This window comes from Grammomys surdaster, unplaced genomic scaffold, assembly GCF_004785775.1.
Source record: "Grammomys surdaster isolate TR1022 unplaced genomic scaffold, NIH_TR_1.0 126298, whole genome shotgun sequence".
In the NCBI taxonomy this organism is placed as follows: domain Eukaryota; kingdom Metazoa; phylum Chordata; class Mammalia; order Rodentia; family Muridae; genus Grammomys; species Grammomys surdaster.
Genome location: NW_021621098.1, coordinates 5,537,603 through 5,556,306, shown reverse-complemented (window position 1 = coordinate 5,556,306; position 18,704 = coordinate 5,537,603). Strand labels below are relative to the sequence as shown.

At 42.4% G+C, this 18,704-nt stretch overlaps 1 protein-coding gene across 5 annotated transcripts in view; it reads right to left on the bottom strand.

The window, feature by feature from the left end:
* Positions 1 to 18,704, bottom strand: part of Osbpl1a (oxysterol binding protein like 1A) — a 173,134-nt gene that overhangs the window by 18,139 nt on the left and 136,291 nt on the right. For all 5 annotated transcript variants that reach the window (XM_028759474.1, XM_028759476.1, XM_028759475.1 and 2 more), the window contains one exon: positions 10,989 to 11,064. In XM_028759474.1, the coding sequence (XP_028615307.1) occupies positions 10,989 to 11,064 (76 nt within the window). The remainder of the gene's footprint in view (positions 1 to 10,988; positions 11,065 to 18,704) is intronic.

The window sequence follows — 18,704 nt, the reverse complement described above, 5'->3', positions numbered from 1 at the left end:
AATCTGTACTGGGTTCTTATTCTTATCTCTTTGTGTGGTTTATTTCCCTGTCTGATACCTGGAGGGACTCCCTCATATGAGGTCTTGAGTTCAAATCCTAGCACCCTGTAGAAAAGCCAGGTGTAGTTGGGCACATGCTTGTATCTCATAATACAACATAACAGAACATCCAAATTCTTTCTCTGGAAATCGAGATGTTATATTTGCAAATTTGTATTTCGTTGTATAACTTTATGTGAGTAAATGTATTTTCTGATGGAAAATACACGGTTATTATCACCTATGACAAGAGTATGCTGTCCCCAATAGAACAGGCATTATAGAAAATACCAGACAGTTGATTAATAACATTTGTTAATATTTTAGATTTACAACACTTTGAGTAGTTATCAATTATTTATACTTCGAAAGTTGTTGATTGTTTTTCTCATTCTAAAAAAAAGTGTTTAAGCCTGAAAAAAGCAAGTCACAAAACAACATAAAAAGAAATCTAATTTAACTTTGTTACATATATATTTGCCCAGACATACTACAAGGCTGGAACATCAAGAAGACAACAATGGCTATGTATGTATGTATGTATGTATGTATGTATGTATGTATGTATGTATAAGTCTTCTGTATCTTCTTTTGCCCATATGGAAATCATATAAATTTATTTGAATTCTTTTTTTTTTTTTTTTTTTGGTTTTTCGAGACAGGGTTTCTCTGTGTAGCCCTGGCTGTCCTGGAACTCACTCTGTAGACCAGGCTGGTCTCGAACTCAGAAATCCACCTGCCTCTGCCTCCCAAGTGCTGGGATTAAAGGCATGCACCACCATTGCCCGGCATTATTTGAATTCTTACATTGAAAATATATCTTACTCAAATAAAATTATATAATGAAATACAAATGTGCAATATAAGCATATACAATTAGATAATAATTATTCCATATTTGAATATAATTAAATGAAAATAAATATTAATAAAATACAGTATGTAAGATTATGTACAAAATTATGAAACAAACTTAAGGAATGTAAGTACCAGTGATATAAAATAAGCATGCTTTTTAAAAATATATGTGCATGTGCTGATTTGCCTACATGTATGTATGCTTACCAGATGTCTTCCTGGGGCCCACAGTGCCAAAAGAGGGCTTCAGATCCTCTGGAACTGGAGGTAAGGATGTTTTTGAGCAATCATGAGGAGAACCTATAAGCCCATGGAGTGCTTGGGTCACACACTGCTCATGAGTGGATGCCTGAGTGACAGAGTACAGATTTACCAGCCACTCAAGGTTTCTGTTGAGAACCCACATCTTAGCTATTTGCACAGCTAGATATGAAGGTGGGAGACTTATTGTTTAGAAAATAGTCTTAACCTCAGCTGAGCTCAAATCAACCTTGCTTATGGGTTGGGCATGGTGCTGGAAAGGAGGGATGGCCTTCCTCCTCTGTCTCTCTGCAGTTTGTCAGCTGATAAGCAATTCCAAGTAGGAGTGTCTTCAACTGCACCATTGGTTGTTACTGGTGTGCATGGATCAACTTGAACTTTGTTTTAGCTAGCTCACAAGGTAGAGTTGCCTGGAATAAATATTTAATTTTTCCGTCTGACTGTAGCTCAGTGATAAAGTGTTTCAGCTAATGTCTCTTCTTGAAGGCTGACCCTTGGAATACATGTTTTCCTGTTACTGGGACATATACACATGCTAATTTGTTTATATAATAGCTAATGGATGCCACAACCAGGTTTGTTGAATTAGAAGAAGCAACAGTATATTTGAATTGCCAAGGACTAGGAGGGACGGAAGGGAAATGTATATTGTGTAGCTGTTTTTATTACCTACTTAAGGCATTATAAGTTTTAGAAACTAAAATAAGTGTAAGATTATTTTCAATTAGCTCCAAACAATGGAGGAAATAAACACCATCATTGGCATGCTTTAAAGTAGCTTGCTGTGTGTGCTTTTGAGAGGTCAGGGCTGTTTCCATGGCCATCTGGACTATGTGCACACATTTCCCCTATGTCTCTTCTACCCAATATATGTGTGTGTGTGTGTGTGTGTGTGTGTGTGTGTGTGTGTGTGTGTGTGTGTGTCTGTCTGTCTGTCTGTCTGGGGGGGGGGTGCATCTAAAAACATGTAGAGACCAGAGATGTCACGGAGTAGGAATTCTTCTTTTTTTTTTTTTTTAGGAATTCTTCTCTTAACACTCTTAACTTCTCTTAATCCTCAGGGAAGGAAGGCTCTCATTCCCTGAAGTCAGAGCTCCAGTTTTGTTGGCTAGACTGGAAGCCAGTGAGCTCCAAAGATTCTCCATGGTTCATGCCCCTTGGAGCTGGTGCTATGCCCTTTTTCTAGGACATCGGCTTGATATGTGTGCCAGGATCCCAACTCCTGTCTTTAGGATTGCAGTGCAAGCTTTATTCTGTCAAGCTCTCTCCAGCCCACTCTAACCATTTCCTTCCAATGTTTTCGCAAAGATTTTGGTTTTTGTTTATTGTGGCATGTGCATGCGTGCACATGTGTGTTTGTGGGACTTTGCTTGTTACAAGGGGCTGGATGTGAACTGCAGTCCTCAAGATTAAGCAGTAAATGCTTAACCACTTAGTCATTTCCCCAGCACCACCCTGACCATCTTTAAGTGGCATTAACCTCAGACACAAGGCTGTGCTCTCTTCATTGCCACCCATCACAGAACACTTTGAAAACCACCAACCACTAGCAACACTTGCTCTTCCCTGGGTCCTGGCTGTGCCACTCTGTCTGTTCAGAGGCCACACTTCTGTTGTGTGCAGTTGTGTGCAGTTGCTGTGGCACTTCGTCCTGCTCCCTTTCTCCATGTTGACACTGATATAAATGTCCTCTAGAGTGTAAGACTATCAGCCTCCATCTCCTTTCCTGTGGACTTGTTAGGTATATATTTGTTAATATATTTATTTTTAAAATTAAAGTAACTATACCATTTTCCTTCTCCGTTTCCTCCCATGTCTCTTCCATGCAACCCATCCTTGTTCTCTCTCAAGTTTATCATCTGTTTATGTTATGCATTCATTTTAGGAAAGATCCACACTAAGTGAGCAGGAAATGCCAGCTCTTGCAGGTTAGCAAAAATATGTATAATATCTTTCCTTTCTCCAAAGGTCATGTCAGAAGGTCACACAAAAAAATATGCTAACATCCCATAAAAATGAATACATTTAAATAAATTTAGCCTACTATAACAGAGAAAGCTTGGGGGGAGGAGCCATTCTTAGGCATGGAGAGGTGGCTTAGTAAAAGCACTGGCTACGCCTGTGGTGGACCGGGGCATAGGCTGTGGTAATGGCACATACCTTCCATTTAGAGCCTTGGAAGATCACCTAATGCTCTAATCTAGTGCCGCTCAGCTGGGGCCTCACTCCTGTAAGTCATTCACGGTCTAGTGTTTGTCATTAGGTGATGACCTTACCATCTGAATGCACAGTCAGCAGTGCCCTGAGCAGTAAGATGAGAACTCAGCAAAGCACTCTGGAAACTGTTGCTCTGGTGGTAGCTGCAACTGCCTCACCTTGGTCCTCAGAGACATGTGAAGGGCACATGGAAGACAGTGAGGCAGGAAAAGTGACAAGTGTCTGGGTGCTGAGCCAACTGTATGGGGCGCATTCATACTACCAACAGAAAGCAGGAGAGAGGATCTGTGAGAAGCTACAGGGAAAGAGAAGGAACCCAAGGGACTGCTGCAGGGGTCTGAGCTGAGGGGCGCTGAGCTACAGTACTGAGGAATGTTGAAGGCAAGCCTGGCTGCCAGTGCCAGTGCAGAGCCCCAGTCTTCACGTGGTGTTCATTTCCATATTCCACCCGTGCGCGCTCACCTTGTCAGCTCTGGTAAGCCTAGGCCAGCACCTGGGCTAAGTTCCCCACGTGGCCCTGCCAGGCTTATTTAAAAAGTAAATATACAAGACACACCACACCACCCTGAATTACTGTAAATATTTTTGTGTCCCTAAGTGTGAAAGCCCTCAGAACTTGCTATCAGGGAGTCCTCTTGCTATCAAGTGCAGCCTCTTTCATGCAAGGAACCACTCATCTACCTCGCTCCATGCCTTCCTCCCACTTCAGCTAAGGAACTGTGTCCCACCAGGGTGACTTCTGGCAGTTCTCAGAGAGATTCTGATTTTAGATCACAATACTCTGAAGGTGGTGGTGATGTGTTTCCAGTCAGTGTTTACAGCACGGCAGGTGTGGTAAAGCTCTCCTCTTTCCCTATTTGCTACCTACTGAAGTAAATGGGCAGTTTGAGGGAAGAGGTTATAGCTCTGTGTGGAAGGCTTGGTCTGAGCCTTCAACCAGAGATGACAGGGACATAAAAACTCTGATTCACTGGTGCATTCTGAGCCTAGTGGCAGCACTTAGGACTGGTAGCATATGATGCCGAGGAAGGAAGCAGGTTCTCAAAGCGTGTCCCTGACCCATCTCATCTGTTTTCTGACTGCCCTGAGTGAGCAGTGTCTTCTGCTACACCCTCTAAGCACAATGACACTCAGTCTCCTGTCAAGGGTACAGCCAACCTCTAACTAAAACCCCTGGAACTGGAAGCGCAGACCAATCTTTTGTCCCTTGTGTTTATAACATGTCACTGGTCACAGTGGTAGATAAGTCACTAACACATCTCAGAGCCCAAGGTAACAAAAGACTTTCATCAAAAAATACTAACTTGACAAAAGTATGCCTCAGGGGGAAGTTTCTGAATCCCTTCTAAAGGGTGGATGGGAGAGCCCTGGAGCCTCCTGTAACGCCCCCCAGACACACGGCCTACAGCTTGAGAACAGAAGGGAACAAAGCCCTCACTAGGTTTTCCAAAGTTCCATTTTTACAAACAGTGGAAGAAGTCCTACTTGATTTGTCAGCTTATAGATCATAACAAATTATTTTTGATAATGCACTCTAATTTTTTGGCATATAACTGAGAAGGGACAAAGAACTGAATGACAATCCTAGATATTAACAATCCCACAAACTCCTACTCCCATCTGTTTATTCATGTGCAAAGGGTTTCTCAATCTTGGTGTCTATTAAAGTAACATAACTGTCCTAAATTCCACTATCATTTTGCAGTTGGAGATGGTCGCTCAGATGTGCAGGTCCAACTGCCCCAGAACCACCTCACTCACACACAAACAGCATTCTACATCTTATGCTGATATTTTAGAAATGTTCTATCCATAATGTTATCACTGATGTACTATTTATAATAGTGACACAAAGTTAACACTCCTTTTAGATACATTTTGTGATAGTAAAATACAAAATAATCAATAAAATAGTTTCAGAGATAAAAATTGATTCAATGAAATAATTTCTGTAGGAAATAAAGAATAGAAATCCAAGTATAAGGGGAAATGGAACTTTATGCTTTTGAACTATTAGAAAGCACCCTGCTTGTGTCCTTAACCAACAAACAATGTCAGCATGTACCTCCCTATGGGAGTGGCCTCCCCAGGGCCCTGTAGAGTGTTACAGAATTTTCATTTGTAAAAGTCAGCAGTTACCATAAAGCAGACAGTAACTAGGCACTAAGGTCAAAGTGCTCCCTGCAAGCAGGGGATACAGAGGGGACATCAAGGACAAAGGCTCTTTGCCCTGGCCCAAGTGCTGTGAACAGGCTTCCAGAAGCTGAACCTGCAGCTGGGTCTGCTGACAAAGCCTGAGAAACCAGGACAGGAAAGGGGGACACAGGCTTAAGGAGACATTTGGACAGAGACAATAGAGCAAATGCTTCTGAGAGAGCTGGGAAGCCGGGTACTGCTTAATGAAAGCTTTCATCACAAAGAGATTGATATTGAATTCAAGTTATATAACGTGTTTATTTCATGAAATGTAATCTGGTATCTGGTAACAAAAGCCTGTCCAAAACAAAATGGGAAAGGAAAAGAAGGACTGCATAGGTGTGAGAAATATGAGATTCTATATTTTTTAGAAACAAAGCAAAGTATGGTGTACTGGGGTCAGGGAGAGGAAAGAGCTATTGAGCCCTGCTCTGGAGGTCTTAGATCACCATGTACATTGTAATAAATACTTGAACTGAGAAAACAGACTTTCCTTACTGCTCATAGAATTAGAGCCCTATCATCACTAGCAGGTAAGTATCTCCTGTGAGTCTTATTTTATATTTCAATTTTTGAGACAGGGTCTCATTGTGTAACCATAGCTGGCCTGGAACTCACTAGGTAGACCACTCCAATTCACAAAGGTCTGTCTACTTCCGCCTCCTGTGAGTTTTAAAACCCCTATTTCCAATTACACTACCCATCACTGTATCAGCAGGCCATTAACTAAGAATGGATTGAGATCAGTGTTGAGCTGTGAGACTGGTACCGGTGGTTCTCACACACTGTCAGTCTGACCTAGTGCACAGGGGCAGGACTCGGGGGCACATCTTCTCTGCAACTCTGAAAATTTCTAAGCCAGGCATACTGGTGAACATTTGGCTTTTTTTTTCTTTTTTCTTTTCCTTTTTTTAATTGGATATTTTATTTACAATGCAGATGTCATCCCCTTTCCTTATTTCCCCTCCCTAGAACCCCCTACCCCACCCCCCTCCTTTTTGCTTTTATACCATTTTGATTACATGAATGTATTAAGGTCAGTTCTAGGTTGAGGGTCTAGCAATACAATAGGTGCAAATAGTCAAGGAACAAGCAAGACAATAAACACAAACAGTCAAAGAAAAAGCAAGGCATTAAATCCAATTATGTGAACACTCCCGTGATCACTGTTTCTAAGGGCTTATCAGGATGATCAAGCCTGCTTGATCCTGTTTCCCTGAGACTGCTTCTCTGTCCTAGCCCAAGGTCATTTTCATGTCTGAAGCCTACTTCCTTGTTCTAGCCTAAAATTTAGATTCCTGTCTGAAATTACTTCTTTGTTCTAGCCTAATATTTAGATTCCTACCTGAGATTACTTCTTTGTTGTAATCTAAGATTTAGATTCCTACCTGAAATTACTTCTTTGTTCTAGCCTAATATCAGATTCCTGCCTGAAGCCTACTTCCCTGTCCTTGGCCAATGTCATATTCCTGCCAAGCAGCCCATTTCCTTGTCCTTGGCTGGAGGAGGAAGACAACAGCAGAGACAATGACAATTGGGGAGAGAAGAGAGAGAGGACGACTGGGGAGAAGAGAGGAGAGAGGAGAGAGAAGACTACGAAGGAGAGGATGACTGGGAAGCAGGAGGTAGAAGGACAAACGCAGGGTCTGGAAAACCCTCAGGCTTTATAAGGGTCTCATAGCTGGGGAACAGAGTAGTGTAGGGGTATCTGCCCAATCTAGGCTTACAGAATATATTCATAATTACTGAGTTGTGTTTTCATTGATAGGTCCTATTCGGGTTGGAGATTTAAATATCTCCCACTACACTTGGCCCATGTCAGATTTTTGCCAAGCAGCCCCAAAGGCTCTCCACCTCTCTCCCTTTTTTATTTCATTAACAAGACTGAGCCTGTCTTAGGTCATTCTGACAAGAATGCCTTCCTTACCCATTGTGGAATATGCATTATCAAAGGCAATGCACTTATGTCTTATATTGGTAAGGCTCTGTGCAGAATCTTACCCATCCTCGGCTTGCCAGCCTGTTAAATTAATAACTTTGTCTGGGGGTCCATTTTCAGTTTCAAGTCATGTACTTTGGCTGCCAGCCTGTTGATGTAGTTAGAGACAAGTTTTAACATGATGGGCAGGAATAAAAGTATTCCCAGGACAAGAAGGGCTAGCCTGATCAAGCTATATATACCATTCCTGAGGTCTGACCAAAATGGAAATACTGACCTCAGGCCATGGATGATTTTATCGGCGTTATCTGCAGCATCAAAGTTTAACAGAGCAGCATTCTTTAAATTCATAATCTCACTACACAAAGTAAACACACCAGAGAGGTGTTAGGATTATGCCAAATATCTTACAGGTGTCTTTAAACTTTTTTCTAATTATAATGACAATCATTGTAAATTTTAGAAGTAACACTACTCCAATGATATTTGTCATGACACTTGGGATGGCTCCTAACTCTTGAACCCTGAACCTCCTTCAGATAATTTAAATAGGTTATAGAGCATCTTCTGTTGTTCCAGATATAAATCCTTTTGTATACTCAATACATTAGTAATTTTTTTTGCTAGATGGTTAACAAAAATACTTGTCTCAAAACTCCTTGTGTCAATGCTATTGCAGAAGCAGTGGTGCTAGCAATTAATGGAAGTAAAGCTGTTATATCAGCAATAATCAAGCCGGCTACCCTCTTGCTTCTTCTTAAAGCCTAACTTACTTCTTCCAGTACTTTCAAGCTTTTTTCAGAGAATCAAGGTTTTCTAATACTCAGGGCAGTAAGACAAAAGCTGGTTGATAGACCCACTGGTGAACATTTGTTATCCCAGAACTTGGGAGGCAGAGGCAGGAGGACTCGGAGTTCAAAGCCAGCCTAGGCTGAATAGCAAGGTCCCATCTTGAGAGAGAAAACCAACCAACCAACCAACCAACCAACCAACCAACCAACCAACCAACCAACCAACCAACCAACCAACCAACATCTTATTACCAAATTAAGTGACTACATAATGCTCAGGGAAGAAATATGGCAGCTGAAGGCACCTACATGGCTTTTCAAACACCAACTGACTTTTAACAGGTTGTTACATGTAACATTTTAACATTGTAACATGATTGTAACAGAATCATGGGCATGATGTAAAGGTTTGTTTTTTAAATTCTTTAAAGGTATTGAATTGTATGAATGCTACTATTTTCTAAATCTTGACTGGTTTTCTTGGGGGCAGGATAAAACGGGTAAACATTAGAGTGCTTCATACAGACAAATACAATTGTAACTATGGTACTGCCCTTTGTACGGCTCTGCCAGGCATCTTTGTTTCCTTCTCTGCTGTTGCCCAGCACCTCCACCTTCTGACTCTTCCAGCGGCCTAGGAGAGGCCTTACACAGTCAGCACCCGATTCCAGATGCTGGTGATGCCTCCTTAAACCCAAGTTAATGAAGCTAGACCACCAGAGGGTCACCTCTCAAGGTCTTCCTTCCTTGTAGCTATCTGTCCCTGCTTTATCAGCCTCAATCAGCCAGATTTACAGAACAGGTTTCAGAACACTCTGGAGTGTTACAACCCACACAACTGTTTGTATTTACTCTCCTTTATGTATGAGTCAGCCACATGTTTATTTGCACCTGCAGCTCTGTACCTAAAAATAAAAGCATAGTCACATTCTGGAGAGAACAATAACAGGTTTGATCTAACATGATGATGTCATCTCCTAACTTAGAAAGATCAGTTCTAATGGAGAAAGGAACTTGATAAAGACAAAAGGCATGCTGTTGGTGACTCCCGCAACATCTATCACACCTGATGCCACCATGCACTGAACATCTGATGAGATAGGAGACAGGCTCAGACAAGAGACATACAACAAGCTCTGTTTTCTATAATGTCCAGAAATACCAGCCACACATACTGTGTTCATGCAAACTCCTTTACCACATGGTCTCAAGGCAGACGTGGCATCGATTCTATAGAAACAGAACAATGTTTTCCAAACCATGAGTTTTGTTTAATCAGCAAGTTATGAAATCAGCTTAATGAGCTGAAATCAGTATTGCTTTAATATTAAAAACTCACTGTGGTAATGATAATCATTCTCTTGTGAAATTGGCTTTCATTTTAGAAGCACACATATACATACAACTACATGTTACATGACAAAGATAAATAGATCTATTGAAGGTCTGAAAAATACTCCACAGAAACATTTATGTTTTGAATTGTTAGTTATAAAGAGACTATTAACGTCAATAACAAGTGATTCTTATTATCCTACAGCTTAGTGGGTATATAATCATCATCTAAGTATATATTTGCCATATGTTTGCTCTGGCTTGAATCCTAATATGACTGAAGGAGACTGAAGCCCACTTTCTGACTCTCAGCTGGTTTACCTGTCAATATAAGGACTACTTACTCTGTATTGAGCACTGTGCTGGCCTAGCAGATACCTAGACATTTCGAATACACTACATATCTTTGCACACATCTCTCAAGTGTGAGCTAGTCTCTTATGTGTCGGAGGAGGCAGTGCTACCCACAAGGAGTGGTACCTTGCCCATGTCTCATCTAAAGGAGTGGCCGGGCCAATATGGAAGCCATGAAAAAGCTTCACAAAGCTTAGCTGAATTACTCTCTGTGAAAGATTCAGAAGACACTGGTTTGCACTGACTGTTTCTGGGATGAGCACCTTGGAAGTGGCACTTAGGAAGTTTCTGCTGACAGGGCAAAGGAGCACTAGGAGAATGTGGGGTGGGCAGAGTGGCTGACAAGACTCTGGCATCAGAAGGGCATGTGCAGGGAAGGTTCTGCAAGCAGGCTGAAGCCTTGGCACCTTGAGAGCCATGTCACTTGGTTACCATCATTCTTGGTGGCCATTCTAACATCTGAGGGTCATGCTAGGAAGAGGCTTCTAGCCTTGCATCGGGTGGCAGAGCATCCAGGAGGCAGTGCCATAGGAAATGCTGCCACAGTCCTCTCTCTCCCAGATTAAACCTGCTCTGACAATGCAGCAAAGATGAACACACATCTGCCACCCTGTACTCACAGAGACAGCACACAAGCTGGCCCTGCACAAAGCCCTAGCAAGTAAGAATCTACTTAGTGGGGTCTGTCCTAGGAGAGAATCTCTAAGGAGATGTATGGGCAAATAAAGGTGTGTCACAGGAGAGAAGCATGCCCTTATTTTCCTACATACAAGTCCCATGAAAGTTAATGGGACTTTATGTCACATTAAATGGCATAAAGAGTGATCCTGACTCTTCCAGGAAAACCTAATGTACGGCTGAGGTTTTTACACTCATGGGTACTTAGACTCATAGGCCACACTTCTATGTGTGTTTTTTTTTTTTTGAGAGCCCCTTCCCAAGGATATGCAGTCAAATAGGTATCCCCTGGACCCCATGAGGAAGCAAAGTTGACTTACCATCCCAATGCATTTTCTGAGGATGCTCCAGATGCTGAAGTCGTTTCTGGAGAACATAGGTGATGGCAGGCTTGTTCTGAGAGGAAAAAAAAAACTTCATTTTTAATGCCAGTGACATTGGAAAGAAAAATATGTTGTCATTGACCTGAGTGTAGCCACACACATGTACAGACACATTACAAAAATGTGCATTGTCATAGTCAGGGCAAAGTAGAAGCCATACCCGCTCACCACTGCTCTGACCCCTGATATTTTCAGAGCAGATAAACAGGCCCTTTGTCTTCAGTGCTGTGATGATTGTAGTTCCCTCAATCTTTCCTGGACCTCAGAGTAAGGCCAGATCATCTTACTCTAGAGAAGCCCCATACATGCTTCTGTGTGCAGGCATATGTATACTTCTGCTATCTGATTCAAAACCCAGTAGCCATACTGTGACCTAGCAAACCACCACACTCTAGCCAACTGCTGGACACAAAGCGCCATCCTAAAGCCTGCTGCATTTTAGAAATTAAGTGAGAAAATACTAACAAATTATCAAAACAGAAGCACAGCTGAAGCCCTGCATTATATAATTCAAACTTGCCCAGGGCACTGAACACGAAAAGAAATTGAGATACCCCCCTATACATTATAAGAGTCTTTAAAAAGCAAACCTTGACAGAGGGAGCATTTTCAAGGCCTCAGCAGAGATAGAAGCAAGACAGACCATACTTTCAATAACAGGGGGTCTCCAGCTTGGATTTCAGGCAGTCAGAAGGCAGGCCTGGTAGGCAGAGTTCCAAACCCACCCCAGAGATCAGAACAGCAGTCCTATGGTAGGGAAGGACAAGTCGGCCAGGTCAGCTTTCTTGCCAAGGTGACAAGAGCTGCCAGATTTCTAGCTGCCTTTTGAGAGACATTCACATGCAATACTCAGAGTACTACAACGTGTGCTTACAATCCCAGTACCTGAAATAGTGAGGCAGGAGGATAATGAACAGAGAGGTTATTCTGTCTCCAAAAACAAAGCAAGGGGCTGGAGAGAACACTGAGGAGGAAATAGCACTGGCTACTCTTCTACAGAACTTGGGTTTGGTTCCCAAACCCACATGCTGGCTTACAAGTACCTGTAACTCCATTTCTAAGGAATCATATACCCTCTTCTGGTGTCTGCAGGCACCAGGAATGCATGAGGCACACTGACATACACACAGGCAAAACACCCATACATACAAAATAAATTTAAAAAGAAAACAGCTACCAACAAAACTCAGAATACCCAACAAAACTGTTATCTTTGAAAGAACCCCTACATCAATTTGAACTATAATGGGATTTTCAGTCTGAAAGCAAATACTACTTAAAACGCTATCATGGTGAAATTCTTCTAGCTTTTTCTTTCAGGAATATATACTGTTCATTCAGAAGAGTCTTCAACCAGCTGATATTCTAGAGCTGTGGCCACAGCCAGTATCTAAACGACATTCTCCATTTACCATGAGTGCCAATCTCTGCGATGTGCACAATTCATCCCAGGGGCACAGATCCCTAACACTGTTGCCACAAGAATTCGTAATACAGTGTTATCCATGTACATAAGCACGCCTTCCCTCTCCTGTCTATGGAACAGATTGAAGTGTAGTAATACCTTGTCAACTGTAATCCTGAAGTACGCTTCACACAGACTGAAGGAGGGCTGGGATTACCCACAACAAGGGTTTACATTAAGTGTATAGGCATGTGCTACTGTTCTGACTGGAGACAACAAGAGTGGCAAGAAAGACAATAAATGTCTTGGAAGTATGTGTTTGTTACAGGCTTGCTACATACCCAAGGCTGGTTTCATACTCTATGTACTCCTGGCTAGTCTTGAACTCTCAATCTTTCTGCCTTTGCAGTGTTGTGATTCCAAGTATGTACCATTACACTGGATCTCAGAGGTATTTTTTAAAAAGAGAAGAAGATAAAGAACCTCAAGCCTGGTAATTATTAACCATTTAGAAATTGCCATAGATTTGCCACTAGGAGACCCACTTGGGATATCCTTTACTTTTCCTTTTACAGTATTTTATGAAAATATATCAATTACTTGTTTATGAGGAAGCCAAATTACTAGCAATAATACGTATGCCAAACAAAAGTACAGAGCAGAGGTGGGAGGGATTCTGAGTGGGAACTTACTCCTACAGACTACTGGCTTCTTCTGTGGGACATGCAGAGTCAGGTGCAAACCATATTCAGCCCACACTGTGCTATGTGTTGGTCAGAAACTATGAGAAAAATACTGGCCTACAAGAATAAATGCTGTGAGCCGGGCGGTGGTGGCGCATGCCTTTAATCCCAGCACTTGGGAGGCAGAGGCAGGTGGATTTCTGAGTTCGAGGCCAGCCTGGTCTACAGAGTGAGTTCCAGGACAGCCAGGGCTACACAGAGAAACCCTGTCTCGAAAAACCAAAAAAAAAAAAGAATAAATGCTGTGGAGAAGTCTTGGTTTAACAATGACCTCAGAATCGTTGACCATGATCTAAGGCTGCCAAGGCTGCCAGGAAGACAGGTGCAACAGCAGACTGTGCAGGAAGGCACAGAGCCAAACAGCCCAAGAGCCAGACAAACTGGGACCCAGATCTGGTGCCATTTTCAACAGCCTCCTTAACATTGATTGTTATACAGGAAGACTTACCAGAAAACGTGTCTAGAAAACATGACTAACTGGTAGTGAAGGAAATGTGTATTCTGGAAGAACACAGGAAAAAGGAGGTTAGGGGACAGGAGGCACAGCAGGGGCCCTGGAGTATACCACTTGGGGTGACAGGTATAAACACCCCTGGAATACCCCTACTGTCCCATCCTCTCTGAAACTGTCTCTTTCACCCTTCTCCACAGCACGGATAATATGACACCTGCATAATTTCTTGTCTAACCATGACTGTGACCTAATCAGTATGGAAGTTCCCAGGTTTTATGGACTGCTACAGTAAATGCCTAATACAGGGCCTAGTACAGGAGAGAGTGTTTGCTGGATAAACCCTGGATTGTATTCATTTTTTTCTTCTAGAAAGTATTTGGTTTTCGCTGTATTCAAGACAATAGAAATCATACTACAGATTCAAGGAGATGTTAGAGTCATTGGCCTGAAGAAGAGAAGGAAGGTCTGAGGAAGGGTTTCTGGCAGAGGCTGCATCAGGCACAGCATGGAAAGCTGATCTGCACCAAGGAAGGCTGTGTTGCTGGACAGCCTACAGAGAACAAGACTGACCACACGGAGTTATCTGCCCAATGCTGATGATGTCAAGGGTATGCAGTCATTCCTGCTAGATGAACACAAAGAGAACATTACACAGAATTTCAAATGTAGCAAGATCCAGGTTAATCAAGTAAAAAGGAAAGAAACAAACTAATTTTGGTCTTTATTGTGCAGGGAACTATAGAATGCTCTAAAACCGCTTATGCTGAACACCTGGCTCAGAGCCAGCAGCACTTCTTCTGCAAATTTAGGAGGAAAAGCTTAGTTGGAGGAAGTTGGCAATGGGGCACGCTTCTGAAGGCTACATGGGGTTCTAAGTCCTGTCCTGAGTCACCAACTATAACCAGAGGCCAGAACCAAGAATGCCAAGGACCAAAGACTGAGTCCTATGGGACAAAGAACTAAATAAACCTCTCAAGTTTTAAAATGTATTCATTGAGAATATCTTAAATGTATATAATATACTTTGATCATATCCACTCTCTAACTTCTCTGGGAATATCTCCACCATGTTTTCCCTTCCAACTCTATGCCCCTCTCCAAATAATCCCAAGTCCAAAAACAGTACTGCCCAAATGTGCATGGGCATCAGCCACCTACAGAAAGAAGGGCAATAGGGGACATACCCCTGAAGAAAGCTGACCCTGCTGCCCTCGGCAGCCATCAGCTGTTAATAGCTCTTTAGGTATGGGTGGGGCGGCAGTGGCCCTCCCCACCTGAGCATGTATGTGGACAGACTTGACCTTGAGAGATATCAACAGGAATCAGCCACTGTAGTGAAGAAGCTGACACTGTAAGACAGTGCTGCAGCTAGAATATCAGCATTTTAACATGCATCTTGCAAACAATTCACATGGTCTTTAAAATGCAGTGCATTTTACACTAAGAACATCACCTTAGCTATGAGCTCAAAGTGAACTTCAGCTGCAATGAGTCAAGAGTGCACAGTGGAGAGACATGCTGCTGCCTTACAGCCTACACTAGTGAAAATGTCAGCTGCACAAGTGCCACGGCTCAGCTGCACCAGCCACGCATGCATCAACAATGCAAAAGCCACTGAACAAACACCAGCAGCTGCCCTGGGTGGACTGGATCCCAGTGATTACATCTTAAAGATTGTGAAGAAAGAGAAAGAAATTGGTCAAGAGTGCAAAGTGGATGAGGACACAAGGAAACACACAAGGAAATGTCAAATCTACAGAGCCAGTGCACAGAGGGAGGGGGGAATTTAAATAAGGATATGGTAGATTACGTTCAACTTATTTGTATCGTATGCTTCTGTATATTAAGATTTCCATCAGGAGTATGTTACTGGATGGCAGTATTAGCTCAAGGCAGGAGTCAGGAGTCAGAATGGTTCAGCAGGGAGTACAGAGTGGCTATTCTCTTCCCCTGGAGTCCATCTGAGGGGCATTATCTTGCAGGCTAAGAAAAAACAATCCACTGTACCAGGGGCTGACACTGTTCTGCCTGGCTCAGTTTTGGACTACACAGAGGATATCATGTCTACACAACAAACCACTATCTGGATTTTGAATGAGAAACCGCCTTGGTTTGTTTTAACTGTGTAATGGTGCTGTCCCTGCCTGTCCCACCATGATCCCCTGCACCACACTCTGGCAGACAAGTCTAAATGAGCTGAACCAAATGAGTTTATGAAATCTGATGAAAGAATGCTGACCCCCAAAAATCTCTTTGTGAGGAAAACTGTGCCAGGGCCTCTAAGGCATCTCCTCTTTCCTGCTTCCAAGCTTTGACCCATCCTGGGACAGCTGAAACCCTAAGAGAACTTCATAATACCCAAAGATCCATCCACCTGCAGACACCCCTGCCCTCCTGTTTGTGTCCCATGGATCACCACACTAAGCACACAGCACCACTTGCTCAGGAGACTCTTGGTAAAGATGGTAATGATATGATAAGCCAGGACAGGCAAAAAAACAAGCTTCAACTAGAACAAGGGGCACGGATGTGTCATCTGCTCAGATGCATTCCCTAATTCCCAGGGGCCATTGTGAACATATCTATGTCATGAGTATGGCCACAAAAAGGTTGAAATCTCAGCACACCTGGCTAAGAGTCTTTCTCAGTGGAGTGTATGAATGCACATCTGGGATAGAACCCATTATCAGGACCCTTGCTACTGGCTCACTCAGAGCCTTAGCAAATCGCCCAATACAAGAGCAGGCCACTGTACAATTATCTCATCGTATTTGGCAGTTAGATATGCCAAATACTTGGCTCACTACCTACTTGGAAGTGACTCTATTTTATAGTATGATTTGTAAAGTAAAATATCCCCAAACTACATATATTAGCACTACAATGAGTATATAAAACAAACACCTATCTCTCAGTACTGCCAAAAGACATGATTAAAAACTTAATGGGTCCTGAGTATGGGTAGATGTAGGGGCTAAATAATTTAATTAAAAAAATTTGGCAAACTCATTCTTGTATTTTTGGGAATTAGAATTCTGAATCAAACCTGAAACATACACAATCTTTAAGAATTTACCAAGAAGCTGCCCTGTCCACCTATGTCCATGCCTTGGGAAATCAGATACGTTATACTAGACCCAGCAGATGGCCTGGCCTTTCATGGCTGGCCCATAGACCTGTCCTGAGGTCAGGGGTGGGACTCAGCAGCCATTCCTGTCTGCCAAGACTTGTACCACCTAGCAGAACAAGGTCATTTTAGCTACCACACAGTTGTTTCCTAGGTATCAAGCCAAGAATAGAGCCTGATCCATACAAAGATGAAGCCAAAGCCAGAAAGTGGTACAGGATATTAAACAGAGAAGACATGAAGAGAACACACATCACAGGAAATCCCAGGAAAGAAACACTAGAGACAATTAAGGGTCCATCCTGGGTAGTGTCTATTGATGTGGTAGGTGTTCTATTCTCAGGAAAGAACTGGAGTAGTTTTGCACTGTCAACGCCAGCCTAGGAGAGGAAAATGGCACCTCAAACATACAACAACCTAGGCCCTCAGAATGCTACACTTGTAATTATGAAGAAAGAAAGAAAAGTAACAAAAACAAACAAACAAAATCACTGACTTAGTTCCTGTTGTCTTCTTCCCAAACTACCAACCCTAGAATAATGGCATCGGACGACAAAGATCCTGATGAAATCCTAGACTAAGAATTCAAGAAATGAATTAGAATACAAAGACAAGCTAAATGTGAAAATCAGTACAGAATAAGAAAACAGGACAAGGAATACTTAAGAAAGTCAAAGTGAAATGGTGACAATGACAGACTCAATAAATCAAACGGCTCACCAAGGAGCCACGCCAACACAACCGAGCAGGATGGACCATAAAGCGCAGGAACTGGAGAGGGAGGTACAGGTTTATATGAGGACTGGAATGGAACAAGGAGGTGAGGGAAAGGTGGGTTAGTTGATAGGTAAGAAAAACTATTTACACATCAAGATGTGAGTTCTGAGCTCTTCCTGCTGCTGTGTCTGTTTTGCCATTGTGGACTCCAACCCTCTGAAGCTGTAAGCCTTAATTAACACTTTGTTTTTATAAGTTGCCTAAGTAATGGAGTCTTAGCAGAGCAAAAGAAAAGTAGTCCAGGGTCACACTAGGAATCAGAACAGGGAAGTAGGGGGTAGACATTATCAAGATACATTATGTACATATAAATTTTCAAAAATAAAAATATTATTAAAAAAAGTCACAGTAACAAGATAACATGGTACTGTCATAAAAATAGACATGAACATCAATGGAAGAGAAGATCTAGATAAATCTAAACCATAGTCATCTGACATTTGACAGAAACACCAAAATATTCCTTTTAGAAAATGGTACCAGAAAAGCTGGGAATTTACATACAAAAGAATGAAACTAGATCTCAATGTCTTACTGGGCTGGTTGATGTGTTAACTTGACAAGCTAGAAACACCTGGAAAGAGTATTTTAATTGGGAAATTGTGTAGATCAGGCTGATCTGTGGGCATGTCTATAAGGTGGCTGTCTTCACTGTTAACTGGGGCATGAAGACCTAACCTGCTGGGAGTGATGCAATCACATGGGCTGGGCCCAGGACTATACATGCTCATAGCTGCAGAGCCATGTCTCCAGCCCCCACTTTGGGGAGGGAGGTTGTTCATTTGTTTTCCCTTCTATTTTCTTTCTTTTGTTGCTTTTTTTTCTAATGAGAAATATTTTTCATTCACTATGTTCTGATCATGCTTTTCACCTCCTCTAACTCCTTCCAGATCCCCCCCCACACAACACCATGCCCTTTCTCCTTTCTCTCTTTAAAAAAATAAATAAAAAAATACAGAAACAAAAAACTCCAAGAACTAACTCACTCACTCACATTCACTTTCTCTCTCTCTCTCTCTCTCTCTCTCTCTCTCTCTCTCTCTCTCACACACACACACACACACACACACACACAGACGGGGTGGGGGAGAGGGGAGGGAGAGGGAGAGAGGGAGAGAGGGAGAGAGGGAGAGAGGGAGAGAGGAAC